Raw genomic sequence first — 25617 nt, forward strand, 5'->3', positions numbered from 1 at the left:
CGCTCATGGTAGATCCTCACTCCTCATCCTCCTCCTCTTCGGCAACCTGTACGGCCAAGTTAGTAGGGCACAAGATCGGTCAAGATTCGCTCGTCGGACAACTCACCCCCTCATGGAAGTCCCGCCCATCCGTTGTCTCCTTGATTATGCCTGCTCGGATTGTCCAGTCCCCAAAGCGCTCACCCTCGTTGCGCTCCGTGGCATAGCGTTTTAGCATCGGCTTCATGATGGCTAGGATCTCGTCCTCCTTGATGCTCGACCGGTAGAGTTTGTTCAGCCGCTGCCCGTGGTAACCACCGCCTAGGTACATGTTGTACGCCCCGTACGCCTTGCCGACAAACGCAACTTCGGCAAGCCACGGACGCGCGCATCCGTTGGGGCAGCCCGTCATGCGCATGACAATCGAGTCCTGCCGCAGACCGTTCTCTTCCAGGCATGCTTCCAGCTTGGAGATCAACACTGGGAGGTACCGCTCGCTCTCCGCCATGGCCAGGCCGCATGTCGGGAACGCCACACAAGCAGACGAACTGAGCCGGAGCGCCGAAAACTGGAGATTGTCCAGCTTGTACTCCGCCATGAGCGCCTTGATGGCCGGCATGTCCTCGTCGGCTACGTTACTCAGGATCAAATGTTGATTGGGCGTGAGTCGGAACTCGCCCTTGTGCACTTTTGCAATCTCGCGCAGGCCCGTCTTCATGCGGAAGTCGGCAGTATCCTCGATACGCCCGTTCTCAATGAAGAAAGTGAAGTGGTTCATGCCCGTCTCATCCTTGGTCCACCCAAACGTGTCAATGTTGCTGTCAAAGTGAAAATCACGGGCAGGCTCGAACTGCTGTCCCCAGTAGTCCTCAACCTTGGCCTTGAACACATCGACGCCCATGCCATCGATTGTATACTTGAGTCTCGCGTGCTTGCGGTTCTTCCGATCGCCAAAGTCGCGCTGCACCAACATCACCTTCTCACACGCAACATGCACGTCGGCCGCCTTGACGAAGCCAAGCATCCTGCCCGTCTGCGGGTACGTCTTCTTGTTGTTATGGGTGGCACCCATGCCTCCGCCAGCCAGCAGGTTGAAGCCTTCGAGGTGCCCATCGCTCCCCTTGATGGCAATGAGTCCAATGTCGTGTGCATACACGTCCACGTCATTGTGTGGGGGGATGGCGATTGAGATCTTGAACTTGCGCGGCAGATAGGTAGGTCCGTAAAGCGGTTCAAAGTCCTGGACCGCATCACCGGCGACTTGGGTCTTCTTGTCATCATCGTCCGTCAGCCATATCTCATGGTACGCCGTTGTTGATGGAAGCAGGTGGTCGCTGATTTTCTTGGAGCAGGCCCACACCTCCCGGTGATACTTGGACTGCGAAGGGAGCGGGCTGCACATGACGTTGCGGTTGACGTCTCCGCATGCGGCGATCGTGGTCATGAGGGCGCGGTTAATGGCCTGCATGGCCGGCTTCAGCTTGCCTTTGACAACGCCATGGAACTGGAATGTCTGCCGTGTCGTGAGCTTCATCGTCTCGTTTCCGAGCTGGGTGCTGATGTCGTCCATTTGAATCCATTGCTTCGGCGTCGAGACTCCACCGGGGAGTCGGCAGCGGATCATGAATGAGTAGGCCGGCTCCAGTCCTTGGGCTTTGCGCTCGTCGCGAACGTCTCTGTCGTCCTGCATATACGTGCCGTGGAACTTGGTCAGCTGCTGGTTGGCTGCTGAGATTGCGCCCGTCGATGTGTCCTTGAGCTCCTCGGCGATTGTGCCACGCAAGTAGTTGGACGCAAGCTTAATGTCCTCGTTGGTGACCGGTGGAGGCTCCTCCGGAAGGCCTTGGACGTTAGCCACCCCGAGCGCCTCCCACAGTTTAGGCTCCCACTCTTGGTAGCCAGTCTGGTACCCGTCCGGATCTTGGTCGTCGCCAAGCCCAATGTCTGCCAGGCGGGTCGCGCCAAAGTTGGCCAAGAGTCTGTCCAAATCCTTGCCGGGCTTATTGTAGTACACTTTGTCCTCCTTCCTGGGCCAGTAGTGGCTGTCTCCCAACGCCATGACGGAATACTTGACAGAGGCCAAGTCAAGCTCGGTGCTGTCCTTGATGGCGTCCCAGAAAGGCTTTCCATTCTGCGGGAACTCGCCCTGCCCGGCCGTTGACGTGATGAAGACGATGTTCTCCTCTTTCGGTAGATCCTCGACCGGGTAGTCCTCCATAGCCATGACCATCGTCTTGAGACCACGAGCCCTGCCCCTGATGCCAAGCCGCTTTGCCAGGGACTGCGCGTTCCCGTTGTCAGAAGCAAACAAGATTGTGAGCGGTGCTCCAAACAGGCCCTCCAGCAGCTGATTGTACGCATCCTTGGCTTTCCTTTTCTGCTGCGCTCGAATCTCGGTCCCAAAATCTTCAGACAAAGCAGCGCCGAACTGCGGCTCCCTCCGCATGAGCTGTGTCAGCTGGTTGTCTCTGTCCAAAAACTCTTTCAACTCCTTCTTGATGCGCTCCGAGTCCAGAGAAAAGTTGGGCTCGCCTTTCTTCTCGTTTTCGGGGTTCCACCGGTACAGCGGCCAGTAGCCAAGATCAACCGCTTTCTTCGTCTCCTGGAGGACGGTCAGGGGAGAGTCGTGCTCCCCAAAGTAAGGGAGGTATGCCAGAACGATTGACGGGCCGTTGAACTTGTCTGCCTCGTCCATGGCCTGGAGCACCTGCGTGTAGGAGCTGTAGACGGCGGTCGAGGCAACATAGGCGTTTCCAAAGTTCATGGCGTAAAGACCAATGTCCTTCTTCCTACGGTTGGCGTCGGCTGCGGCTCTCTCGGAGTACGGAGTCGAATCAATGATCAGCATATTGACGTTCTCGCCCGAGGCCAGAACGTGGTGGACGCCCGAGTTTCCTAGGTCGTATGCCCAGGCATCAGAACCGACAAGCCACAAAGACTGTTTGCGGAAGAAGTGCTTGTTTTCCAGCAGCGACCGTGAGAGCCTCGAATTATCAATGGAGAGCTTGGACACCACATCCTCAGTAGTTTCCTCGGACTTCTTCACGTCCTCGGCGTTTGAAACCCACTGGGTCAAAGCCCTTTTGGGGACCTCGGTCAGGAACTGCCCAGAGCTCACTGCCTGCTTGACCTCTCCAATGAACTTTTGTCTGCGCTCCTTCCTGGCGAGGAGCGACCCGAAGCCGTACTCGGGGGTTGCGGCGATGGTAGCAGAGACACCAGCATTATCGGAGCCAAGAGAGTTGGCGATGTAAGCTCTGCTGCCGAAGAGCTGGTCGAGAATCTTGGTGTAAGCGGTCTCGAGCTTTGGTTTTTCCAGACTGTATTCTGCGGGTTGATTTGGTGCTTCCCGCTCGCCAACCTCCAAGTTCTGGACTGGTTTGTCAGAGGTGAGGTTCTGGAACACGCCTCGGAGAGCTTGCTGGACGGTCTCCTTGGAGATACATCCTAGCTGATGGCCGACAACTGTTTCAACGCCGCCCACGGCGCTCTTGACCGAAGTCAGAACGTCAATCAAGACCGGGCCCCATTTTGTTGTGTTCCTTGAGACTTGCTCGAGGACGGCAATCCTCTTGACCGACTTGGGCACAGACTGGACAAGCATTGCCCCGAGCCAAGGCCGATATAGCCTCGGAATAATCAGCCCAACATTCGCAAAAGGTTCGTCCGCCTGGGCGTTGAATATTGCGTCTGCGAAGAGAACCACGTTGGATCCAAAAAGGAGAAGGCAGTTCTCAGCATTGGCTGGGCCCCTCCACTCAAAAGCGCTATATCGCGTCCCCACCAGGCCGTCCAACTGAGACCAGATCGAGGTCACGTATTTGTAGATATCTTCGGAGGTGATGGCCTGGGCCGCCGGCTCAATGGTTGTCGCCGTGGAGGGGCTAGGAGGCGAGCTCGTCGAGCTTTGCTGGCTAGACTGAGAGGATATCCGAGATGTTTCTGCGGTGGATGCCACATCCATTTCGGTAGGCGTGACGCTTTTGACCGCAACATCTCCGGTTGTCACGGGTTCTCTCTGCTCAGGGGCAACCGCGACCCGGCCATCATTGGCATAAATGCTGGAGCCAGCAATTGGCGCGGATTGGAACCTCCGCACATTGTCAAGGTTCAGCACAGTGCGGGCGACATCGAAGCCTATGAAATCTATCGGATCAAGTCCTATGCTGGAGCTGGGGTCGAAAAAGTGGATGACGCCCTTGCCGGAGCGGACGGCCAAAGCATGGGCCGTGAGAGCGATATCCTGAGCCTCCAGCAACGACCATGACTGCAGGAATGTCCATCCAGAGTTGCGAATCGCTGTAATGGCTGAATAATCGGGGAAGCTGCTGGGCCCAAGGGCGACATGGAGGACGACAGGGAAATTGGCGAGCTTGTACAGGTGCGCTATCGAGGGCAGCAGAATGGCCGACGTCGTCGTCACCGAGACAAGACGGCCGTCTCGAATTGGTGTAAAGACAGAGAGCAGCGGATCTGTGTTGTGCCTCACTGACTGAATTTCGGGCAGAGCATCGCTGGTGTTTGCTACCAAGCTGGGCACTTTCTGGGCTGCAAGCCTTTTCAGATGACCTGAAAACTCCGAGTCGGAGGCCAGCGATGGCTGGACTGAGACGACGACATCACTCGCGAGATATGCGATTGTAGCAACTGCAGCGATTCAGTTGTTAGCGCTTGTGCTACTCTCTTACATTAATGCCTTCCCGCTAGCTGTCCCTCTGATCCGAGGGAAGTGACGACAGTGTCTAGGCACAACAGCAATCGCGGGGCACGGCTTGTGAATGGCCGAAACCGGGAGGGACAGGCTGCAGGGTGCTTACCGGCCTCTTCAGGCGTTGCTATTTTGGCCTTTGACAGGTCCGCCATTGCTTCAACTTAGAAGCAGAACGGGGATGAGTGAGGAGCGAGCAGCATCACCAAACAACGACGTTTCGGCCTTCAAGGTCGAAGCTCCTTTATGTATGGAGGCCAGTCAATTACTATGTAAAAACTCCGTATGCCGGCCCCGCAAAATTCTCTCTGATTGTATGCGGGACGAGCGATTGCGTGATCGCCCTAGCGCCTCACATCCCGGGTTTTGCCCAGAACCCCAGATGATCCAGCGAATTGCAAGCGCGGGATTTGAATGTCGCTTTGTCATGGAGTTGGAGTGAAGTCGAGTCTCCATCTGGCGCTCTATCACTGCGCTAACACCTGGACGCGATGTTCCCAGCCAACTTTGTTACGCGGCTTTCGCTCGGTAACTGTGAATTAAAAACCCCGAGCTCCTTGACTGACGTCCCTTTGGTCTGGAACAAGCGTTACTACTGCGGGAAGGGTCCTGTTCGTCGAATGTCAAAAGTATCAAGGCTATGCGTTTAACCCGCTTCAGCAACGCAAGGGTGGTGACACCGAGTAGCCGCACGTGGTTCGAGGGGGGCATACTGGCATCTGCCGGTTAACCCACTCCGCTTCACCGAGGAGGCGGGAAGTCGATTTCAGTATTATGATCCAAGGTAGTCTCGACAATTCCAATATTACAGCGCCGCCAGCTATGCAATCCAATCGCTGCGACTCGAATCGGGGTTTGACTGACCAAGGTGCAATCAGATAGTGCTTTTTCAGCCACGTCCCTCTGAGGCATATTTCACTGCCTGCTGTCCTTGAATTTGGAACTGACATCCCGTGTCCACTCCTCGTCTGCGGTCCTGCCTCCTAACCAATACCCTCTCCCAATTGAGACCATGAGCCTTCCCAACTTGCCCCTTAAACCACCGCCAAGCGGAGCGCCCACGGCGAAAGGATGCGGAGCCTCGCCCGTTGGGTCCGCTTGCTCCGTTTCCCCCATGTTCTCATCGACGAACCGTAGCAGAACCGTCCGGGCATACGCCATGACCACGAGGCTGAAATAGACGCGAACAAGCGTGAACCCGATGACGAGGACTATGCTCGCCGCAGTATCCTGGACGCCAGAACGCGCTTTGCTTTGTGCTGTGTGGCTTGCGTCCTGCTCTACTTGCCCGTCATGTGGTAAGGCGGCATCTACCCCGATGCTGACCGAATATTCGCCGCTGTACCAGTTCGTCGCGAAGGCGCATGTGTAAGCGGCGCTCACGATGGTGTCGAGAACGTACAGCCAGGCGAGGGCGAGGTTATGGAAGGGGCTCTGTGTGCGAATGTGCGGGACGCAGAAGGCAAGCGCCACCAGGACGAGGATTGAGCCAAGGTACGCCGACACCTGCAACGCCGAGATCGCGTAGCCCGTGAGCAGCGTGAGAATCCCGTAGATACCCGCCGCCTTGTTAAAGGCGAGCGCAAGCGATATCAACTCGGTGCCCGTCTGGAGGGACAAGAAGCCGAGGAAAGACTGGCGCGATGTTGGTCAGCGATATTCAAGGTTCCAGTTTGAAACGCCGCCTATGGGAAGCAGAAAATACTGTATGTATGTACATACCTTGGGACGGGGCAACTGGAAACAGGAAGCCCTTGAGGGCGACATTTTGCTAAAACAACTTAGTTCCCACCTTGTCTGCCAGCAATTCAGTCACAGTTCGCTCGGATGTTGCAGGTTGCATGTGTTTGCGAACAACCTGACAGATGCAGCGGCCCCTGAAGTGAACCTGCCCCACCTGCAACAATAGCACAAGGACACCCAGAACCGGATGTGCCGGCAGCCAAGACAATCAATGCAATTGCTGTGGCATTATGCACACGGTGTGTTTAGAATCTGAAGACCGTTGACGGCTGCCTACACACCAGAGTACGATGTTGAAACTTGTTTTCCCCCTCAGGTTGTTTTTGTGAGATGAATACTTAGCTTGCGATCGATCAAACAAGCCAAAGTTCCCAAATCGACTCGATGGCACAGGCAATTGTCGAAGACCTGGCAGACAGACCGTCGCCACATGACAAACACTATGTGCAGCTGGAGCCAGCTGTCCATCGCTTCCCTGTTGTGGATATATCATCAACCCACATTCCCCCCGAAACCATTGGCCCATTCTCACTTACACATCCGGATTTGGAAAACGATTCCAGCTCTAAGTCACCGTCCTCACGACCTCCCCCCTAAAGTGACCTTGATCCATACCTAGACAAACAAGGAAGGGGTCTGGTTGACTTATCTGTCCCTATGGCTGCCAATGAACCCCAACTCCTAAGGTTTCTGCTATTCCTCGCGCGCCCGAGATCTGCAACCTGTTAGCTCGGTCCCGGGCCACTGGAGAAGCGTAGTCTATCCAAAATTGATCTCCGGATAAATTGGATAGTACCTTTGGGCAGCACGGCCGAAGAGCCATGCTATAAACACCATGGTATTGTACCCTTCTGGTTCCCGTGGCTTTCTCTCATAATCGGTGTTCCGACATGTGGGCACCTACCTCAACCATGTTGACCTAGGACCTAGTGACCCGTGAAGTAGTTGGCTAGCCCATTCCGCGCAGACTCTGCATTACTCTTTAGAGCACTACTGACAGAATTGGGTCTATGAGTTTGCGTGGTGCTGGATAGGGAATAGCATTGTTATCACGATCGGACACCTACGACTCTAAATAACTCGATTCGAATATTTGAATCACACAGATGATTGATAGCCACGAAAATTTCCCACGACGTATACAACACTATGATAGTAAGATATAATGATAGGGGCATATTTCCGATTAGCAAAAGCTGCAAGTTAGCCTGGACTTTAACCGGGTATGTCATGGGAAAGGGGCAGCGGTGGAAGAAGACTGCTCGAGTGATGATTTAGAAATTCTGAAAGAAATGGGCTAGAGATGACGCGCCGTCCGAACCAAACCTTGGTGCCTTGTAGAAATCTTCTTAAGCAGATGCAAGCGCCCTTCAATTGCCGGTAGCATAACTATATAGGAAGACTGTCTCTCGAACATGGTGGGACAGCGGAAGATTTGAGGCTTCATGACGAGAACCATTGTTCAGTCAAAGGACATCAAAGCATGGCTAGATAGCTACTCTAACTCTAGAGTACAAGAGCAACCTTGCTCTTCGACGTTGTCCGTTGTCTGGGTCAACAACGCCTGTAATAACCCAATAACGGCAATAGAATCCGTCTTCGAGATCACCGAAATCGTGCAGGAAACCTAAGGAATGCTTCAGGGTATTATGTACGAGGCTGTATGACCGTGGGCCTGTTCCTTGGAAAAACACCTGCATTTGTACTTCCATCCAGGTCATTCTCGGTTCCTCACTCAGGTGTGCTTGACCCCCAAGCGATCAAGGTTCTTCTTGATGCCCCTGTCAACACGTTTGGCGACCTTCTCCAATGGAAGCCTCTGCTCCAGCCTCTGAACTGCCTTTTCAACCGGCGGCTTGATTCTGTTGATGCTTCTCTCTGCCGGAGTCCTGAAGAATGTAATGTTGCGCTCCCAACGCGGCGCCCACTTTGTGGTTTGCTTGGTGAGGCGTTCGTTGGCGCTCGGGGCCATCAAATAGAATGGGGCCAACGAGGTGACGCCGGCGGCGCCCATGCACCAAACCTCAGTCCGGGTTGCGGCGGGGATGCGGACGGGCATGTTGGCGAGTGTGAAAAGTTGTGTAAAGGCGTTTGAGTGTTAGAACGGAGTGTGATACTGAATGTAGGGTGTTAGAGTCTTCAATGGTGATGGGCTATGGACAGCGTAGATAATTTGAGCAGAGAGATATGATGCAACAGCAGCAAAGGGCGAACGGCCAGCTGGTCGAGACACAGAGGCTGGAACAGAAAGGAGATTGAAGGGCAACGTGTGATTCTGCTTACCTCTGCTAGGAGTTTTGACGATCTATTGACCGTAGAGGTGAATCGAACAGGCACCGCAGTTCCGATGGATAGAAAGTCGTTTCCAGTCACTGTCTTGATGATTGCTGATGATGGGTAACAAAAGGCCTAGAGTGTAAGGGAGGGTCACACAGAGAAACGGAGCGGCAGAGGGGGCCTCTTGCCCCCTTTATGAGTGACTGTCACGGGCCTTCAAGCTCTCGGGGCTGGTGCGCATGCCTGGCACACCTTGGGCAGCTGCGAGACAACTGAAATCCAAGCGACCAGCACCTTCGCCGCTAACCGCGTCCAGTCATTGCCACCTTGGTGCTCCAAGCGGCCTGGGAGCGAGCCCAGAGGGAAAGGAAGGCATGGTGCCGTGCGGGGTAAAGTCGTCCCAAACAATATCCAAAGGGCCAATCATGGCTTGATTAGGACGTCACTCTACTCTCACAGACGTGCCTCTGTCCTCTCGCTGACTCGACATGGCGCCACGGCGCAGGCTGAGGAAGCGGGGAAGAAGCAACCGCTTGGCACCAGGAATGAAGGTCTATCACGGGATCTGTCCCAATTGACTGGAAACACAGCAAGTTACAAACATTCCTATGTGCTTGTGGCACGAGGGAGCTTTCCTGCGAAAGATCTCTGGATATTTGATCGCGATACTGGTTTGAATCAGGTACGTTGCTTCATGGTCGCGTGCTAGCGCCCCAGAGGAAAACGTTGGTGGAACCCATGGCTCACGGAACTCCACTTCCCCAGATTCTCCCCCGCGGCCAAGGACACCGAGTGGAGCACCTTGATCCTAACGACCCAACCTCACATCTGTTTACACACAACTGTAGGATGTATGCTGCTTGCAGGAGAGATAATTGAGAAGTCGAGGAGTACAAGAGACTCGATTTAGCTTACAAGCCATGTTTCAAGGAATTGTCTACTTGTGTGAAGAATTATTGTTGGACTTGAATTTCTGCAACACAGTTTTAAAGGAGAGAAGCCAAGCCCAGTGCAAGGAGTTGGCACCAGCCAAAGACCCAAGCCACGCAACCTATTCCGAATCTGAAAAGCTTTAGGGACTTTACCAACACAGGACAACGTTACCTGAGTCCCCGAGACGGTAAGCCCGTAATGAGGAAAGCGTTTCCAGGTTGGCAGGTTCGCAAAGCTTCAAGCAGATTACCGAAGGGCTCCAAGCCAATACTCCCAGGCGATGAAGGTCCCAAGCTCCTCGACCAAGATTTAATTGAGACCGCAAATGCTCACCCACCACATTCAACCATCAACAACCCGTCTAAAATAGCTGCAAAGCTGATATCAATATAAGCATTCTGCTGTCTTCAATCCGCTTATCTAAATCGAAGCAACTTTTAAGTTATGGGAAGTTGAATTAACCAGTTTTGTTGATCGTCTTCCTGGCCAACAGCGGTACAACTCGGTTTTGCGGTCTCAATTAATTCTTGGGCAGGGGGCCAAGGAAGGGAGTGAAGTGGAGTCCGGCCACCCACTGCACTAAGCCCTGGCGCCCCACTGGGGTCCAAGGCAGCCTTGGCTTGAACTGCAACTCCTTTGTTATAACCCTAACCATACACACTGTAACTGGACCGATAACGCTGGCATGCGATAAGGCTGAATCCCCGCCCCCACTTTTTTTCGCCTGCAAAAGCGGTCAATTTTTTCGACCGAGAGAACTGCATCAATCCCAATCGAGGTTGTGCGCTCGACAACAGAACCCTCGGCACCTCACCAAGACGACGGTCGGTTCCGAGCCCCAAGATGCGTGTCGAAAACTGCTTTTTCTGCGGGAGGCCCGCGTGGCCAAGTAAGGGCATTACCTTTATGCGAAATGACGGTTCGTCTGCTCTCTTCCTTGCCCTTCATCCTGCATGAGACTAACCTCCACGGCCCAGGCAAATCCTTTCGTTTCTGCCGGTCCAAATGCCACAAGAACTTCAAGATGAAGCGCAACCCGCGCAAGCTCAAGTGGACCAAGGCATACCGCAAGAACGCGGGCAAGGAGATGGTGGTGGACAGCACGCTGCAGTTCGCGGCCCGGCGGAACGTGCCGGTTCGGTACGACCGCGAGCTCTTCGCCAAGACGCTCAAGGCCATGGAGCGCATCAGCGAGATCCGTGCGCGCCGCGAGCGCGTCTTCTACAAGAAGCGCATGGCCGGCAAGCGCGCCCGCGAGCTGGCGGCCGCCCGCAAACTCGTCGCCGCCAACGAGCACCTGCTGCCCCGCCTGCGCGGCAGCGAGAAGCGCCGCCTGGCCGAGCTGGCTGCCGAGCGCGGCGTCGATGTCGAGGAGCTGGAGCGCGAGGAGTTGGCGAACTTGCGCGCGAGCAAGAAGAGCAAGGCATTTGGTGGCGAGGTGCGCAGGCTCAGGGTGCGGACGGACGGCGGTGTCGAGGAGATCACCGAGGCGACTGGCGGCCATGTCGACGAGGATATGGATGACGATGACGACGATGACGACGGTGATGAGGAGATGGATACGGATTGAAGGGTTTTTCGGAGTTGAGAGAACTGGTGTCCTCGGTCTCCCGATGAATCCTCTCACGTCTGAGCGCCCCTTGGCCGTCCAGTTTAAGGCATCTCCATCATTGTCTAAACTGATTGTGGGTTAGAAACCCGGGTCAAGGCAGCCCTGCAACGAGGCCCATAAACAAGCTGGGAGCGCCATGTGCTACGATGCTATTCCTGCTTCGGTATTCCAAGACGCATGGTGCCCACACGCCTGGCATTATGGGGTGCTTGGTTCGGCTACCTATCGAATGGGCGTTACGCGAAGCGTCTGGGTCATAAGTTATCTGATTATCTACACATTCAGGTACTCCCGGCTTCATCATACCAACGGGCTTAGAATATCGACCGGGTGATGTGAGCGGGGACCAGTGGTAATAGACCAATGATAACTTTCGATCTTCTTACACAAAAGTTGCAGGGGAATAACAGGCGATACCATGGTTATCGATTCAAACCCAGGCCTCATGAATAAATATTATTAGATTGCAGTGTTGTAAACGCTATGAGCCGATCAAAATCACCATAAACCACTCGGCTCTATTTCCCTGGCGTGTGAGCACATTCTCAGCGGGTGTACATATCCGTCAACCGAACCTTCAACTCAAGCGATGCGACGCTGCACATCTAGCATGCGCAGCCCTCCTGTTGTGGCGGGCTGGGAGTCGTCTTGACGTCGATCATCTGACTGGACGCCTGTGCGGCGGCATCGGCACCCTCCATCCCCGGCAACGCCTGTGCTATCCTCTTGAAGAGCGTTTTTACGTTGTGGCCCAGCTTGGCGCTCGTCTCGACAAACATGAGGTTGTTCCTCTTGGCCTCCTCTTCGCCCTGCTGTGTCGTCACCTCACGCTTGTCGTTCAGGTCCGTCTTGTTGCCCACTAACACGATAATGACGTCGTTTCCTCGCTCGGCTCGCACATCGTCGATCCATTTCCTGGTGTTTTCGAAGCTCTTCAAATCTGGGTTCTGTTCAGCACGCACTTTCCCTCCCGAGAACAGGGCGGTCGGTGCTCACTTGATATGTCGTATACCACCACTGCCACGCTCGAATCCCGAATGTAAGATGGAATCAAGCTCCTAAATCGTTCCTGGCCGGCAGTGTCCCAGAGTTGTAACCGCACTGTTCGGTCTTCGAGATACATCGTCTGCCGGACACAGTCAGTGTCCCGCCACCTTTGCGCATAGGGGGCCGAGGCTTGCCTTTGAGAGAAAGTCGATGCCAATCGTGGCTTGGTACATGTTGTCGAACGAGTCGTACATGAAGCGTGTGATGAGCGATGTCTTGCCCACTGCGTATGAATGCGCTGTTAGCTCCCTTCCCTGACCATCTGCAACCGAGTCGCATACCGCTCTGTTCCCCTAGGAAAACCAGTCTGATCTCCGAGTTAGTAGTGTTCAACAGCGTGGGTTGTCCGAAGGGGTATATTACTTGAACTTCTTCAGCGGGTTGTTGTATGACCCGCCAGCTCCTGCTTGTGCCATGATGGTGGGTTGTATCCGGATCGTTGGGATCGGGATCAAGGGCGCCCAGGGAGCCCGCGAGGGTGTAAAGCACAAGACAGAGCTGGCGCCGCAGAACCTTGGGTTTCCAGATACCGACACAAAACCCTCCGAAATAGAGTTCAAGACTGGAGCCAAAAGATGCCTCGAAAGTTGCGGTTCCTTTGTGACGGTGTTGAGTAGTGTCGGCTTTGGCACCTGGCAGGCTCGAGGATCTGACTTGGCGGGAACGAAAAGGGGCGCCACGCGCTGCGCCGTTCTTTGTTCGGTCTTGGTGGGCCCCATGTTAGCGCTCCACACCGCTTTTAGCTTGCAAGGGTCAACAATCTTATCTTATCGCCAACTCTGAAATTTTGAGATACAAACCCCACATTCTCTTGCCGTCCATCACCTAGATGTACAATACATTCAACCATCGGGACAAACAGCACTCTTGCTATTTCACCACTTTCAAGAATGCCTGTTTTAAAGCCACCTTCGGGCAACACTAACGCCCCTCAACAGTACAAGCAACCGTCCAGAAAGGGCAAGAAAGCATGGCGTAAAAATGTCGATGTCTCCGAGATCCAGCAGGGTCTCGAGGAGCTAAACGACCAGATTATCAAGGGGTATGCGAGACGGTTCCAATAGGAACTATCGGTTAGCTGACCTTTTTCAGAGGAGTCATTGCCGAGAAGGACTCGTCCGACCTCTTCACTATTGACGTTGTCGGTGATGTGGCACTCAAGGAACAAATTGCAAAGCAGCGCACCAAGAAGGGACTCAAAGCCGATGAAATAATTGCGCAGCGGTCAGCTGTGCCAGCTGTGCCTATACGCAAGCGGGCTGGTGATAAGACAACCGATGGCATCCTCCCTGTTAAAAGGCAACGGACCGACTATGTCACGCACAAGGAACTAGCGAGAATCAAACGGGTGGCCGATGGTCAGCACGAGTCCACGGTTACGGTCGTGGATGCTGATTACGACATCTGGGCCGAGCCAGAGAAGGACCCGAACGCTGCAGCAAAAGACGCCCCCTTAGTCCCTGTCGAGAAGCAGAACCCGAAAAAGCCCAAAACGATGGAGCTACAGCCCGTTTCACTCTCAGCGAACGGGAAGCCCATACCTGCTGTTCCGAAGCCGAAAGGCGGCCACAGCTATAATCCTGCCTTCACCGATTATCAACAGCGGCTCATTGAAGAGAGCGAGAAGGCCGTGGAAGCAGAGCGGAAGCGCCTGGAAGCCCTGGAGGCCGAGCGCATCAAGTTGGAGGCAGCCGCACGGTCAGCTGCCGAGGCTGAAGCAGCTGAAGCAAGGGCGGACCTCTCGGAGTGGGAAGAAGACTCTGCTTGGGAAGGATTCGAGAGCGCCGGCGAGGAAGTGAGCGTCAAGGCAAAGAGACCACGGCGGAAGACGCAAGCGGAGAGGAACCGAATCAAGCGGCGGAAGGAGGAGGAACGCAAGGCCAAACATGAAGCAGCCATGAAACGAAAGCACGCGCAGGCGGAGCGTATCAAGCAGATCGCGTTGGAGGTTGCAGAAAAGGAACGGGCTTTGGCATTGGAGAAGGTCGAGATGAGCGATGCGAGCGAGGAGGGCGACGACACCGTGCTGCGGCGGAGGCAATTGGGTAAATTCAAACTGCCAGAGAAAGACTTGGAGCTGGTTTTGCCGGACGAGCTCCAGGACTCCCTCAGGCGCCTGAAACCTGAAGGTAACCTCCTCAAAGACAGGTACCGCAACATCCTCGTCAGGGGTAAGATGGAGAGCCGGAGGAAGATTCCTTTCCGGAGGCAGGCCAAGACCAAGATCACGGAGAAGTGGACGTACAAGGATTTTACATTGGACTGAGCATATTAATGGCATTCGGGATAGAATACATGTATTCGTCCTGATCCTGTCGAGGGCGATGAAGGAATGCCATGATCTTTCCTTGGTGATTGATTGAACTTGGAAACATGTCCTTCCTCTGCGGCTTACTGATCGTGGCGGATAACGTGCCCACACACATCGAGTACAACACCACACTCCTCTAAAGTAACTCAAGGCAAATCATGGGGTAGGGTTATATAGCTACAGCAGACCTTGCTGGACTGAAGAGCATGGAAAATCCGGCTTTAGAAGCCTTTTGCGTTGTATTAGAATGCATCTCTATACCTACTACACCGAGTCTTTACCAGATCTTGGACAACAACATAACACCAACCTGGAAGCAAACTCGACGCTCTTGTCAACCACCTCAATAATGGTGCAACCGGCAGTACTACACCCCTACCAGGGTAAATAATCCGTCCATGATCGCTAACATCGCTTCCCCGGGAGCCGACGACAGAACGCCAATGCAGGCACCCGGACAGCTCTAAACAATTACAACGCGAAGAAGACTCAATAGCTCATCAAATCTGCCAACGGAGAGTCAGTCCAAGACAGCAATTCTTGTACTGGGAGACATAAGATCAATGACTCACCTCTCCCAAAGAGGGCCCTCTTGGCCCAATCCATAGCCATCAACACCCTTGTCCGGAAAGTGACGCTCTGGGCAAAGTAGATACTGCGCCACGCGTACACGGCCCACAGGCCGCCGGCGAGGCTCCTTCCTGGGCCGAGGTCAAATACGGCTGAGTTGCCAATGTACGCCAGGCTGCCCAGGTGCTTGTACTCAAACGCCTTGTACACAGCTGCGTCCAAATCGCCCTCGACGATATCGTTGGCCTGCAAGCCGGGCGCGGCGCGGGCCAGCTTGTTGAACTTGTGGGCGAGGTAGGTCCCCTGTTGGTGGGCGCGCTGAGCGGTGGCGGGGAGACTGGTCAGCTTGCTGTCGATCTGCTTGAGCAGCTCGCGGAGCTCGCCAAAGTCGAGGGTGCCCGACTGGTCGCGGTCGTACTCGGCGAAGAGCTTGTCGAGGCGCTTGAGGTGGCCGATGGCCTGCGGGAAGCGCTTCTTGACCTGCTCGGCGACGCTGCGCCAATCCGAGAAGTGCAGCTGCAGGTTCTCCGGGTCCGCACCGTGCTTCCATGCGAGGCTGCGCACGAAGGTGACGATGTGGTCGGCCACGTTGTTCTGCACCGTGGCGCAGTCACCGATGGCGTAGACGTCGCCCAGCGGAGTGCCGTTGAGGCGGAGGTGAGTGTCTGTCTCAAGCGCGTGGCGGTTGGTTTGCGCGCTGCCGAGCTTCTTGGAAATGCGCTTGCAGAACTCGGTCTGAGAGACACCTGTCGACCAGAGACAGAATCCCATGGGGAGCTCCTTGGTGATTATGCTGCCATCCTCTGCTTTCTGGGTGAAGACGATCGAGTCGGGGCGGACCTCGCTCACGCGAGAATTTGTCAAAACATCCACCTGATCCCGCGCGAAGCGGTCCTCGGCATACTTGGACAACGTCTCGTCATAAGTGTTGAGAATATGGTCTCGGCTCTGTATTAGGTGAACCGATATCTCATTCCGCAGGAGCCGTGGGAAGAGCTGGATGAGGTCCTCGTTCAGGAGATCGTAAAGCTCGGCAGCGAACTCGACGCCAGTGGGCCCGCCGCCACACACAACAAACGAGAGCAGCCGCTTCCGCTCGTCGTCGGTCGTAGTCGGCAGGCAGGCGAGTTCTAGATTCTGGATGACCTTGTTGCGAATTTCCCGCGCATCATTAATGTCCTTGAGAAAATGGCAGTGGTTCAAACCCTTTACGCCGTGCGGGTTTGTGACCGACCCAACAGCAATCACCAGCTTGTCATATGGGACATAGAACCTGTGTTCGACACCATTGCAATCTTCTTGAGACACCTCAACCAGGCGCGACGAGAAGTCGATGTCCTCGGCACGGGCACGGAGGAAGTGTCCTCCAATTCCATGTATTATTCTTCTGATCGGCTCGACCAGCGACCTTAGCCCGAGAGTCCCCACCGTCGCAGACGGCAACATCGGGGTGAAGAGAAAATAATTCGTCGGAGACACCACCGTGACGTGGTAGTTTTCGGGGTTGAGCTCCTTCAAAAGCGAGACGCCGCCCCAGCCGCCGCCCAGGATCACCAGCCGGGGCTTGTCCTTTTGTCTCCGCATCTCCTCGCTGTCTTCATCGTCGAGGTAGACCTCCAATATTGGAAGGTTCTTGGGACCACCGCGTCGGGGGCTGAGCGCGACCCGGGAGATGTTAATGTCGGCCTGGTTGGCGTGCGAGGCATAGGTTGACGCATCATAGATGAAGAAACCAACCACTCCCAGGCCGAGGAGCAGTACCGAGCTGCCAAACACTGCTGCAAGACGATACCCAAAGTTTAAGAATCTCGTCTTTCGTTGTGGAAGTGGCTCTCCGGACAATTGGCGCACGGGCGTTATTCTCGCGGGACTTGGAGGGAATCTCGTTGACGGTAACCCAATTGCGCCTGGGGTTCGCTGTGCAATTGGCCATGATCTAGACGTCCTCGTGAACAAAGGATGAGCCTGAGTTTTGTGCCACCGTATCTTGGCAGTAGGGTTCGCTGTCCGGGATCCCAGATTGCCAGCCTGTCGAGCTGCCCGACAGCTGAGCATTCTGGCCAGTGTCGGTGGTGTTGAGCGCTAGAAAGTCCCGTCCCCAGTGACGTCAACAGAAGGACTCAGGTGCGAATGATCTGCTGCTGACAAGGGTATCCGAAATGAGCCGCTGAAGGTACTATTGGAAATCTAGAGGGGAAGTCTAATTGAAGAGTAAAACAGAAGATATGGATGATTCAAAACGAATGTAGAAATTGGTCGTTGGCGTTGAGGGCATTCGAATTGCCAGCTCCAAGAAGATCGACTGGGGATCCCTTAAGCTACGACGTCAGTGATTTGCTTGGAAGCGGAGCTAGCGTAGCACTGCAGCTGGGACCAATCGATTGGGGCCAGGGTTGTCCGTCTAGGCAACATTACGGTAAAATTCAGGCAAGTGTGCTGGCAACACTCCACGTCCGTTACAATGTCCCCCTGGTTTGTTCGCTAGCGCCTGACTTGAAGTCAAGCATCAACCTAAAAATCAGATCTCAACATCAAAATAGCCACTTTTCGCCTGCAAGTAGGCTTTGGATAAAACCACCTTTTTGAGTATTACTAGATGCTCTATTTTTCTTCGTTGAGTTGTGGTTTATGGCTGTTTAGAGGCATCTTTTTGAATTTAGGACTAGGACCCTTGTTGGGAGTTCTGCGCTAACGAACAAACCAGCATTGAACTGTACAAACGATGAAGATAAATCCTGTACCTCAACTCGAGACAGCTACAGCTTCACAATTACTTAGGTACTGTACACTGCATTATCATAAGGGAGCTACTTCAGGAACACTAAGATGGAATACCTATTACTACAGGAGCCAGGCTGAGCCGGGTCGCTACCTAACTATCCAACACCGGGACCTTGGGTTAGGGTTATATGAGCACATCAACCCCTTTTCCCGTTTCGCGTTCCCGGTTCCGCCAACACCCTCCGGCAACCCCGCAGCCACGACGACAATCCCACGGCTCTCGCCGTCTTTGAGTTTGAACATTCCTAAGCAATTAAAGTCACCTAATGCCCAGGAAATGCGTTTCCAGTTAATTCAACGAATTCAACTACCTTGCCTACAGTGAATTGTACATACACAATATTTCACACAGCCCATTCATCCTTCAACCAGCGACGTGCAGAACGCAAAACCCCAGCGCTCAAGATGCCCGAGTTCATCTTCAAGACGTGGGGACTCAGCATGGACGCAACCTGTGACAAGGTGCTCCAAGCGGCGCTGAAAAAATACCAGATCAACGCGCCCTGGACTCAGTACGCCTTGTACCTAGTCTACGGCGACGAGGAGCGCTGTATGGGACTGGACGAGAAGCCGTTCATCCTGTTCCAACAGCTCGATGAGGAAGGGCAGAAGCCCATGTTCATGCTCAGGAAGACAAATATCGCTCCCGTGGACGAGTCGGAAGACGCCCCCGAGAGCGCGAGCCAGAGCGACGACCAGCTAAGGGGTTCGGCGAGTCACACTGAAACTAACTGGATATGATCCGCCGGCGGGAATCGTTTTTCAAGGGGGCTCACGTAGGATCTGTTTTAATGTTTCTTTGTTTTTGTCGTTGTGCGATGCTACGGCGTATTGTTATTCAGGTGCAACTGCCAGGGATGAGCGTGGGGTGTTCATGATATTATACATACAGTCATACAGTAACGCGAAGTCGGCTTTCGAGGGATTCCCTGTCTAGTATGATTGGGAAGAGTGATATATGCTTTCATTGGTAGGGTCTTTGGACTGAAAACGCCAAAATAGTGGCTTCTGAGCGATATATCAACACCTTTAGATATTCGTCTCCGTTGGCAATCCAATGCGTTAATTCAAGACGTATTTCCAACTCTGAGTCGATGTCAACTTCTAACCCACCAATTGGAGCTAGCATTGACCCTTCCGATGCAGGGTCAACGCTACCCAGCCCGTCAAACCAGCATCTCTAGCACCGAAAATACCTCTTCTCGACCCATCTCTGCTCCGTGTCCTGAACGACATTGCCCACCACGACCGTAATCTCCGGAAACGCCTTGGTTAATCGGTGGAGACCCATCCGGCCAGCGCTGTACGTGACCAAGACAATCCGGTCTACCTTGACTCCGTGGTCTACCAGCACTTGCACGGCCATAAGGGCCGAGCCTCCGCTGCTCATTTGGGCGTCGAGGAGCAGTACCGCTTCGTGCTGGTCGATGTCCTTGGGTAAGACCAGGAAGTGCAACTCGGGCTCGCCGGTCCGAATGTTGCTCTGGATCAGCACCCTTCCCGTCTTACAGTCCGTAATCACACGTTTGAGCCCCGCTTCCAGTGCCGCACCACCACGGAGGACAATGACTGCAGAAACCTCCCCTTTGGGACGTAGCCCGGCGTATGGAAGGCCCTGGGGCGTGGTAATCTCTGCCGAGACGAACGGAATCTTGTTGAACGCCCTACGGCAAGGTTAGAAGGCGTAACAGTGCAACGCAGGGATAAGCAACGCACTCTTCCACGAGCAAGGCTGTGAAACGATCAAAGTAAAATATAAAATCCTCGCTGGATGTGTCGATATCGTGGATGATGGTGTTCATACCGCGGAGCTGTGACGTCGGCTTCAGGACCACCACCTTCTTCGAGAGCGGCTCGGAGCTGGCCCCAATCTCAAGGCGTGTAAGGGCTGCACGGTGGTGAGTCGATTTCTCAAGTAGTTTCTGCTGTATAAACTGGACCACCATTGCTGCTCTGTTTAGCACCCATTTTGTTTGCAATGTGACGGGGCTATCAACCTACACATGGCCACATGATTCTCAACGCCTCGAGGAACGATGATATCGGCAACGTTCTTTTGAGGGTTGACATACTGTCATTGGGAAGTCAGGGGCTATCCTAGACAAAGACAGCTGGGGCACCCAACTCACCTTCTCGAAATTCGGTTTTACAAATGTGAACCATTGCTTGATAATACCTTCAATGTCGCGGCCGCGGTCCCTTTGGTCGCGCAGTACTTCAGCCAGTTAGCCGATGTCGGGTGACGCGAGGGGTGACAGCTCAGACGCACTCCTTCTCGAGAGGCAGGTATCTGCGTCGGCCTCACAGAAGATCTTGTATCCAAGGAAAAAATCAGCATTATTGGGAGCAGCACAGTCCAAGCAAGGCACTGTATCACCTTCATGTCCATCAATTCGAGGATCCTAGGGTCATAGAGGGCAAAGATGCCCTCTAGGATAAGGACGTGCGGTGAGTAGATGGATGTTGTCCGGTCAAGGCGGGCATGCTTCTCAAAGGAGTACACAGGGATCTCGGCCCGTTTCCTACATTCGACACTCGTCAGAGGCGACTAGTCATGGTACTGAACCCAGCGGAAGCCCAGCACTTACCCAGCCTTGAGGTCTCGCAAGCGGTCTACCAGGACATCAAAGTCTAGGGCCTGAGCTGACTATGAGCCTCTTGATCGTGGATCTCCAAGGGCAAATGTGGCTTACATCTGGCGAGTCAAAGTCATACTCATTTCGAAAAGCTTTTTTGGACGACTCCTCGTCCAGACTCTTGTAGAACGAGTCCTACGAGTGGTATGAGCGATAGGTCTCCCCGTGTCTGGGAGGCTGCTCTGGGACTCACGATGGAAAGGATAACGACCCATGGCAGATTGAGCTTGTTCACGATGGCTTGTGACAGTGTCGACTTGCCTGAGCCAGAGCTGCCGGCGATGCCAATTATGCTCACATCGGCCCATGGCGGCGCATAATGAGCCCTCTTCGCGATTATGTCGTCTGCCCCGGCGACCACCACGTGGCTGGTTCCGGCTTCCGGGTTAGGTGGCGCGGAAGCCGGCATGGTTGGAAAACGCTAACACACCCGAGATAGGCCGACCAGCGCCAGGGGAGAGTGAGTTGGCAGGGCTAAAATCTTGGAACTTTCCTGCAGGCAACCTCGGGAGGACCCGCGGCAGCAGCTAATTATCGCGAAAGATGCATCCACGTTTGATCTCTTCCCAGGCAGAAGGCTAGGGAAACCTACCGGCTCGAACAAAAGAAATCTGCTTTGCTTGCAGCCTGGACTTCCAGGTTGTCCTATCAGTCTGGGCAAGGCTGAGCGGATCTCCTTTGGATCGATAAGATGAATGCTCCATTCCAGAAAAGGGATGAATTCATTTAGGGCTCGCTGTGGCCAGTGCGGGGCACTACCTAGGCCAAGCCACAGATGCCCAGTGCTGTGATACCACTGTTCCAGTGCTCTTTCTTTTCCAAACCAAAGTCCACTGCAAAGTCCCCGCCAATGCGGCTGGTCACACTCTAGTGTATATACATGTCCCACAAAAGAGCTTGGACGCTTCTTGCTTGCTCAGGTTTTGACCAACGTCGCTCGTCCTTTGCTCGCGAGTCCACTTCAGTTCAATTTTTTTCCTTTCCCAACCTCCCACCAAAGTGCAGACCCTGTGTCTAGTCGCACGCGCAGACAGATGTAAAGCGACTGCGCTCTTTCATCTAGGCACATGTCCAGCCGGAGCGCCGCCTTCGATTTGGGTGGGCTTGACGACGATCCAGCTCTTCGAGAAACCATACTTGCTCATCTGCGCGAGAACTTTGGCCGGATGGTGTGTGTCCCCTGAGCCTCTGCTCGACAGTCAAGCGGTAGTTTGAGATGCTTACCACTCTCGTGTGCAAAGACTTCCTCAACATCGACAGCCACTCCCTTCCAGCATGTGTTCGACAAACGAGTGGCCGACGTCAAGGCGCCCAAGAGGTAAGCGGCGTGCGACCGTTCCCATGAACATGGCAACATGATGATCGCATATCATTGGGAATCTCTCTGAATTTTATGTGGAGAAATCCTGCACATCTCGTTATAGCCCTGACTTGCCCTGCACTCTCTACTTCAACTTCAACGAAATAGTATGTACTTAGTGCTGACCATGGCGCCAGCGACATTAACGCGTTGGTCCTTGACTACCTGATAATGGAAGGGTACCCAAAGGCGGCAGCATACTTCTCCAAAGAAGCAAATATACAGCCCCAAAGCGAGGATCGGTCCATCCAAGCACGGCAGGAGATACTGCACGCCATCCACAGTGGCGACATCGAGACCGCCATAACGGCCTTGAACGAGCTAGACGCAGAGGTATGGCACGTCTTTACACTGTTACCCGCTGCGATGATTAGAACACGAGTTCCATCATGCACCACGCATAGGCCTTTGGCCTGTGATGAGGCACAACCACTAGCAGAATGATGCAGCGCATGGCATCCCGTATCTCTTAAACACCCACTGTCAGTAGCCACGGACTAACATGGCAAAACCATAGTTACTGGATAGCAACCCCGAGCTCCATTTCCAGCTGCTGCGGCAGCAGCTGGTGGAGCTGATCCGGCAGTGCAACAGCGGGGATGTCACTCCGGCTGTGGAGTTTGCAACCAAAAAGCTAGGTCCGCGGGCAGCCACAAACCGCGATTTCCTGCATGATCTTGAACAGACCATGGTACTCATATTCTTTCCGCACGACAAACTGCAGCCGGAGCTTGCGGCCCTGCTCAGCCCAGATCTTCGCCGGAGCACAGCGGCCAAGGTCAACGAGGCGTTGAACCTTCGGCAGCACGAGCGCGCGCAAGCCGCCATCAGATCGCTCCTCCGCATGCGGACTTGGGCCGAAAACTCGGCTAGGGCGAAGAAGGTCGACCTTCCAGTGTCAATTGAGCTGGGTCTCAATGGGGAAAACACAGACTACCATGACGGTGGCGATGAGCCCATGATTACGACGTGAACCAGTTACTGGCGACGAATTAATGGACTCGGGAGAAGATATATCCATTGGCTTTCTGGCGTTAGGGACGGTAGCGGGAATTTAAATGTGGCTACGAGGGTCGGGTCCTGGGAGCAGCATGAGGGCGTTTTCACGGGATATTGGGTCGACTGGTTAGGGTTTGGAGCATTGATGATGACTTTACGCGGCTCAAGTTGCGTCTGAAACGGGACTTTACACGGTACAGCGTGCAATATAGTTAGAGCTCTCTCTCGCGAAAGAAACTTGCAGTGCGCGACATTCTTCCGAAGCTGTTGACAGCATGGCATTCTATCGACGCAGTCTTCTGCCCCACGTATGTACAATGCAAATCCCAGCTCATCAATCCTCCCACCGCCACCTACTTGGTACGGATGTGCTTCAACTTGCCAGGAGAGTACAGAAAGTTGTTGGCATACGCCTTTGGCGTGAAGTGACGCTCGTTGGGTTCCTGGACGAAATACTCGTACCCCTGCTTCTCGGCAAAAGCGATGGCGTCCTCTTTGGTGTCAAAGTTGATGTGGGTGCCCTGCATGTGGTCGCCTGACGATTGCCAGCCGATCAGCGGGTTTTCCCATCTGTGGCCTTTGGGTAGAACGTCCCAGTCCATCCGCCACCTCTGGCCGATATTGGTACCAGACTGGGTCGCCGGCTTAGAGGGTTTAAAGATGCTAGGTCGGAGGCGTCAGTAATACACCGAAGTTGGCGAACGGCAAAGCGTGAGCCTACCGGACTGTCCTGGCCTGAAGCTCCAGCGGCGCGCCGGATAGGAGGCCCGCGGGGAGGACATCCTCGCTGCCGTCTTGGATGTGCTTCGGGACGGGAGTGAAGGTGCTGGATAGAGTCAATACCGATCGACTGTGTCAAGAGGCAGAATGAGCCCCCGAATAAGAGGGATCGTACGATGTAGCTATGTCAATTGGGACGCTGTAGTCGGGCGAGTTCCGGGGCAGCGTGGCCATCGGCGAATGCTCCTTCTTTTCCTTGTCCTCCTCCTCTGACTTGGCTGGGACGTGGACAGCACTCTGGAAGCGTCGCGAAGCAGGAAGGACGGCGCGGGCTTGCGACGCACTACGCAGCAACCGCGCGGCCGCGGAGGATGTTCGTAATGAGGACATGGCGTTACCCTTCTCTTCAGGCGTTGGAAGGGAGTGGTAGGTGGCGACGATGGGGTCTTGATTCGATTCCAAGCTCCCAATTCGGCGCAAGTTGGCTCAAGCTTGCGTACGAAGTCGAGCCGATTCTTGGTTGCTGCTGGGACCCACCTTATCCACTGTGATTGGTCGGCTCAGAATAGCCAACTGAGAGCGCAACAACCTCTTGCCGACGAGGGTCTTTGCGTTTTCCGTGGTCAGGCCGGTTCCAGCTTTAACAGCGCAAATACCCCCCCAAAGAACGCCTCTCCAATTGAGCCTGACCAGCGCACCGAGCAGCTGGGGATTTGCCCACCTTGTTCAATCGCTTTATCGTCGAGTCCTTTACAAGTTTGCGAGCGCACGCAACGCACTTCCTCAACATGAGCTACGTCACCCGCCGGGCGCTCTCGACGCTCATTCCGCCCAAGGTATGGTGTTATCTACTCCCAAAAGTCTTGAAATAGGTGCTGACTGGTGGATTTAGGTCGCCTCTCCGAATGTAAGTGTCAAATTACCGAACGGTGTCTGAGATCACTCCCCCAAACGGGCCGAAGATGTAGCTGGACGCTCCCGGACCTGCAGGCGGAATTGCGATAGGTGTCTTTGGCAGATACTCACGGAACCTGGAGGCCAAGGACACATCGATCTTTTGGCTAACTGGAAGGCCAGGCGATTGGCGCCCCTCGGGATGCTCTCCGCATGCAGCGCGTCGTGAACTTCTACGAGAAGCTTCCCCGAGGACCGGCTCCCGAGGTCAAGCCCACTGGCATCCTCGGCAGGTACCAGGCCAAGCACTTTGGCAAGAACCCGACGGTGAAGCGTAAGTGGCAAGTCTTGGGCTATTTGGGAATGGCTGCTAATTTTCATCTAGCCGTTATCCATGCCATCGTCTTGCTCCTCATCGTTGGCTATGCTCAGAACTACTACTTCCACCTCCGTGAGTGCTCGTGATGCCAACTGCCGAAGCGACATGGACCACTGACAATACACCTTCTAGGCCACCACAAGAACCATGCCCACTAAATCATATGTGAGAGGCCGCTCAGCTAGGTGATGGCCCCTGGTCTGTACATAAGTGTTATGAAATAGACAAAGTGCTCAACATGCACTGTAACCGAGTTCCCTTTGTTCCTTGCAGCATGGACACATTCAAAAGGGTCGTGTTTTCAAGATGCTCGATTATCTAGCCTCGATGGCTGTGGAATGCCTTACCCTTCTTTGGAGCATCTTAAAATTCGTGTGATCGCTTGAAGTTGGACGGAAGGTCAGGTCACTCCAATCTGTCTCTCGGCTGTCGGTTCTCTACATTACCCTTCCAGCTTCTGGGCTAAAATCCAGCGGCCAGACTGACGGGAAGGCTGCGAGAAGCTGGGGTGGTAAATACAGATAGACAGCAATCAATCACTCCGAGTAGAGTCATCCATTGCAACCCCAATGCGTATCACACCCTGAGGATATTTATATTACTTTTCTGATCCAGTTGCAGGTGTCCCTGTATCAGCGAAGCTCACATCCCGTTTGCACTGCCCGCTC

The 25617-nt window shown here is 54.3% G+C and overlaps 12 protein-coding genes across 12 annotated transcripts; 5 read left to right on the forward strand and 7 right to left on the reverse strand.

The window, feature by feature from the left end:
* Positions 1-16: 16 nt before the first annotated feature.
* N656DRAFT_801813 (sulphite reductase hemo protein, beta subunit) lies at positions 17-4842 on the reverse strand (the record flags this gene model as incomplete). The annotated part of the gene is made up of 3 exons (XM_064818173.1): positions 17-46; positions 107-4626; positions 4797-4842. 3 exons carry the CDS (start codon positions 4840-4842, stop codon positions 17-19), a joined length of 4596 nt encoding a protein of 1531 aa, XP_064666003.1.
* Positions 4843-5602: 760 nt separating this feature from the next.
* On the reverse strand, positions 5603-6454 carry N656DRAFT_801814 (DUF1753-domain-containing protein; the record flags this gene model as incomplete). The annotated part of the gene is made up of 2 exons (XM_064818174.1): positions 5603-6322; positions 6410-6454. The coding sequence occupies 2 exons, from the start codon at positions 6452-6454 to the stop codon at positions 5603-5605; spliced, it is 765 nt and encodes a 254-aa protein (XP_064666004.1).
* Positions 6455-7688: 1234 nt separating this feature from the next.
* N656DRAFT_784190 (uncharacterized protein) lies at positions 7689-8838 on the reverse strand. The gene has a single exon (XM_064816112.1). It carries the CDS (start codon positions 8487-8489, stop codon positions 8166-8168), a length of 324 nt encoding a protein of 107 aa, XP_064666005.1. The 5' UTR covers positions 8490-8838; the 3' UTR covers positions 7689-8165.
* Positions 8839-10483: 1645 nt separating this feature from the next.
* On the forward strand, positions 10484-11210 carry N656DRAFT_801816 (uncharacterized protein; the record flags this gene model as incomplete). Its single annotated transcript, XM_064818175.1, has 2 exons — positions 10484-10559; positions 10618-11210. 2 exons carry the CDS (start codon positions 10484-10486, stop codon positions 11208-11210), a joined length of 669 nt encoding a protein of 222 aa, XP_064666006.1.
* Positions 11211-11411: 201 nt separating this feature from the next.
* N656DRAFT_784192 (ras-domain-containing protein) lies at positions 11412-12931 on the reverse strand. Its single transcript, XM_064816113.1, has 5 exons — positions 12663-12931; positions 12581-12606; positions 12434-12522; positions 12249-12378; positions 11412-12192 (listed from the first exon to the last, which is right to left on the reverse strand). Exons 1-5 carry the CDS (start codon positions 12713-12715, stop codon positions 11858-11860), a joined length of 633 nt encoding a protein of 210 aa, XP_064666007.1. The 5' UTR covers positions 12716-12931; the 3' UTR covers positions 11412-11857.
* Positions 12932-13092: 161 nt separating this feature from the next.
* On the forward strand, positions 13093-14914 carry N656DRAFT_761458 (P60-like protein). The gene is made up of 2 exons (XM_064813241.1): positions 13093-13341; positions 13392-14914. The coding sequence occupies exons 1-2, from the start codon at positions 13190-13192 to the stop codon at positions 14563-14565; spliced, it is 1326 nt and encodes a 441-aa protein (XP_064666008.1). The 5' UTR covers positions 13093-13189; the 3' UTR covers positions 14566-14914.
* N656DRAFT_784195 (FAD/NAD(P)-binding domain-containing protein) lies at positions 14816-17471 on the reverse strand. Its single transcript, XM_064816114.1, has 2 exons — positions 15183-17471; positions 14816-15116 (listed from the first exon to the last, which is right to left on the reverse strand). Exons 1-2 carry the CDS (start codon positions 17233-17235, stop codon positions 15100-15102), a joined length of 2070 nt encoding a protein of 689 aa, XP_064666009.1. The 5' UTR covers positions 17236-17471; the 3' UTR covers positions 14816-15099.
* Positions 17472-18366: 895 nt separating this feature from the next.
* Positions 18367-18702, forward strand: N656DRAFT_771815 (uncharacterized protein; the record flags this gene model as incomplete). Its single annotated transcript, XM_064813887.1, has 1 exon — positions 18367-18702. The coding sequence occupies one exon, from the start codon at positions 18367-18369 to the stop codon at positions 18700-18702; it is 336 nt and encodes a 111-aa protein (XP_064666010.1).
* Positions 18703-18845: 143 nt separating this feature from the next.
* On the reverse strand, positions 18846-21296 carry N656DRAFT_784197 (uridine kinase). The gene is made up of 9 exons (XM_064816115.1): positions 20791-21296; positions 20655-20732; positions 20550-20599; positions 20339-20483; positions 20231-20273; positions 20091-20176; positions 19963-20032; positions 19678-19909; positions 18846-19625 (listed from the first exon to the last, which is right to left on the reverse strand). Exons 1-9 carry the CDS (start codon positions 21004-21006, stop codon positions 19142-19144), a joined length of 1404 nt encoding a protein of 467 aa, XP_064666011.1. The 5' UTR covers positions 21007-21296; the 3' UTR covers positions 18846-19141.
* Positions 21297-21567: 271 nt separating this feature from the next.
* Positions 21568-23291, forward strand: N656DRAFT_784198 (uncharacterized protein). The gene is made up of 4 exons (XM_064816116.1): positions 21568-21766; positions 21839-21915; positions 22095-22290; positions 22475-23291. The coding sequence occupies exons 1-4, from the start codon at positions 21665-21667 to the stop codon at positions 22928-22930; spliced, it is 831 nt and encodes a 276-aa protein (XP_064666012.1). The 5' UTR covers positions 21568-21664; the 3' UTR covers positions 22931-23291.
* On the reverse strand, positions 23127-24088 carry N656DRAFT_739875 (uncharacterized protein). Its single transcript, XM_064812789.1, has 3 exons — positions 23852-24088; positions 23678-23782; positions 23127-23619 (listed from the first exon to the last, which is right to left on the reverse strand). The coding sequence occupies exons 1-3, from the start codon at positions 24064-24066 to the stop codon at positions 23310-23312; spliced, it is 630 nt and encodes a 209-aa protein (XP_064666013.1). The 5' UTR covers positions 24067-24088; the 3' UTR covers positions 23127-23309.
* A 312-nt stretch (positions 24089-24400) lies between these two features.
* N656DRAFT_832330 (uncharacterized protein) lies at positions 24401-25517 on the forward strand. Its single transcript, XM_064818658.1, has 5 exons — positions 24401-24512; positions 24569-24583; positions 24754-24904; positions 24956-25021; positions 25082-25517. The coding sequence occupies exons 1-5, from the start codon at positions 24465-24467 to the stop codon at positions 25105-25107; spliced, it is 306 nt and encodes a 101-aa protein (XP_064666014.1). The 5' UTR covers positions 24401-24464; the 3' UTR covers positions 25108-25517.
* Positions 25518-25617: the final 100 nt, after the last annotated feature.

Source organism: Canariomyces notabilis (genome assembly GCF_033297395.1).
Source record: "Canariomyces notabilis strain CBS 508.74 unplaced genomic scaffold N656scaffold_32, whole genome shotgun sequence".
Classification (NCBI taxonomy): domain Eukaryota; kingdom Fungi; phylum Ascomycota; class Sordariomycetes; order Sordariales; family Chaetomiaceae; genus Canariomyces; species Canariomyces notabilis.

Coding starts and splice junctions, on each gene's coding strand:
- N656DRAFT_784197 (XM_064816115.1), bottom strand. CDS start 21,006: ATGCCGGCTTCCGCGCCACCTAACCCGGAAGCCGGAACCAGCCACGTG. Junction 20,484..20,549: donor TTGCGAGACCTCAAGGCTGG/GTAAGTGCTGGG, acceptor TGTCGAATGTAG/GAAACGGGCCGAGATCCCTG. Junction 19,626..19,677: donor ACAGCCTTGCTCGTGGAAGA/GTGCGTTGCTTA, acceptor ACCTTGCCGTAG/GGCGTTCAACAAGATTCCGT.
- N656DRAFT_784195 (XM_064816114.1), bottom strand. CDS start 17,235: ATGCTCAGCTGTCGGGCAGCTCGACAGGCTGGCAATCTGGGATCCCGG.
- N656DRAFT_761458 (XM_064813241.1), top strand. CDS start 13,190: ATGCCTGTTTTAAAGCCACCTTCGGGCAACACTAACGCCCCTCAACAG. Junction 13,342..13,391: donor AACGACCAGATTATCAAGGG/GTATGCGAGACG, acceptor GACCTTTTTCAG/AGGAGTCATTGCCGAGAAGG.
- N656DRAFT_832330 (XM_064818658.1), top strand. CDS start 24,465: ATGAGCTACGTCACCCGCCGGGCGCTCTCGACGCTCATTCCGCCCAAG. Junction 24,905..24,955: donor CAAGAACCCGACGGTGAAGC/GTAAGTGGCAAG, acceptor ATTTTCATCTAG/CCGTTATCCATGCCATCGTC. Junction 25,022..25,081: donor GAACTACTACTTCCACCTCC/GTGAGTGCTCGT, acceptor TACACCTTCTAG/GCCACCACAAGAACCATGCC.
- N656DRAFT_784192 (XM_064816113.1), bottom strand. CDS start 12,715: ATGGCACAAGCAGGAGCTGGCGGGTCATACAACAACCCGCTGAAGAAG. Junction 12,607..12,662: donor AACCCGCTGAAGAAGTTCAA/GTAATATACCCC, acceptor CTCGGAGATCAG/ACTGGTTTTCCTAGGGGAAC. Junction 12,193..12,248: donor GGTGGTATACGACATATCAA/GTGAGCACCGAC, acceptor AACAGAACCCAG/ATTTGAAGAGCTTCGAAAAC.
- N656DRAFT_739875 (XM_064812789.1), bottom strand. CDS start 24,066: ATGTCCTCATTACGAACATCCTCCGCGGCCGCGCGGTTGCTGCGTAGT. Junction 23,783..23,851: donor CCAATTGACATAGCTACATC/GTACGATCCCTC, acceptor GACTCTATCCAG/CACCTTCACTCCCGTCCCGA. Junction 23,620..23,677: donor CTTCAGGCCAGGACAGTCCG/GTAGGCTCACGC, acceptor CCTCCGACCTAG/CATCTTTAAACCCTCTAAGC.
- N656DRAFT_784198 (XM_064816116.1), top strand. CDS start 21,665: ATGTCCAGCCGGAGCGCCGCCTTCGATTTGGGTGGGCTTGACGACGAT. Junction 21,767..21,838: donor GCGAGAACTTTGGCCGGATG/GTGTGTGTCCCC, acceptor TCGTGTGCAAAG/ACTTCCTCAACATCGACAGC. Junction 21,916..22,094: donor GACGTCAAGGCGCCCAAGAG/GTAAGCGGCGTG, acceptor CCATGGCGCCAG/CGACATTAACGCGTTGGTCC.
- N656DRAFT_784190 (XM_064816112.1), bottom strand. CDS start 8,489: ATGCCCGTCCGCATCCCCGCCGCAACCCGGACTGAGGTTTGGTGCATG.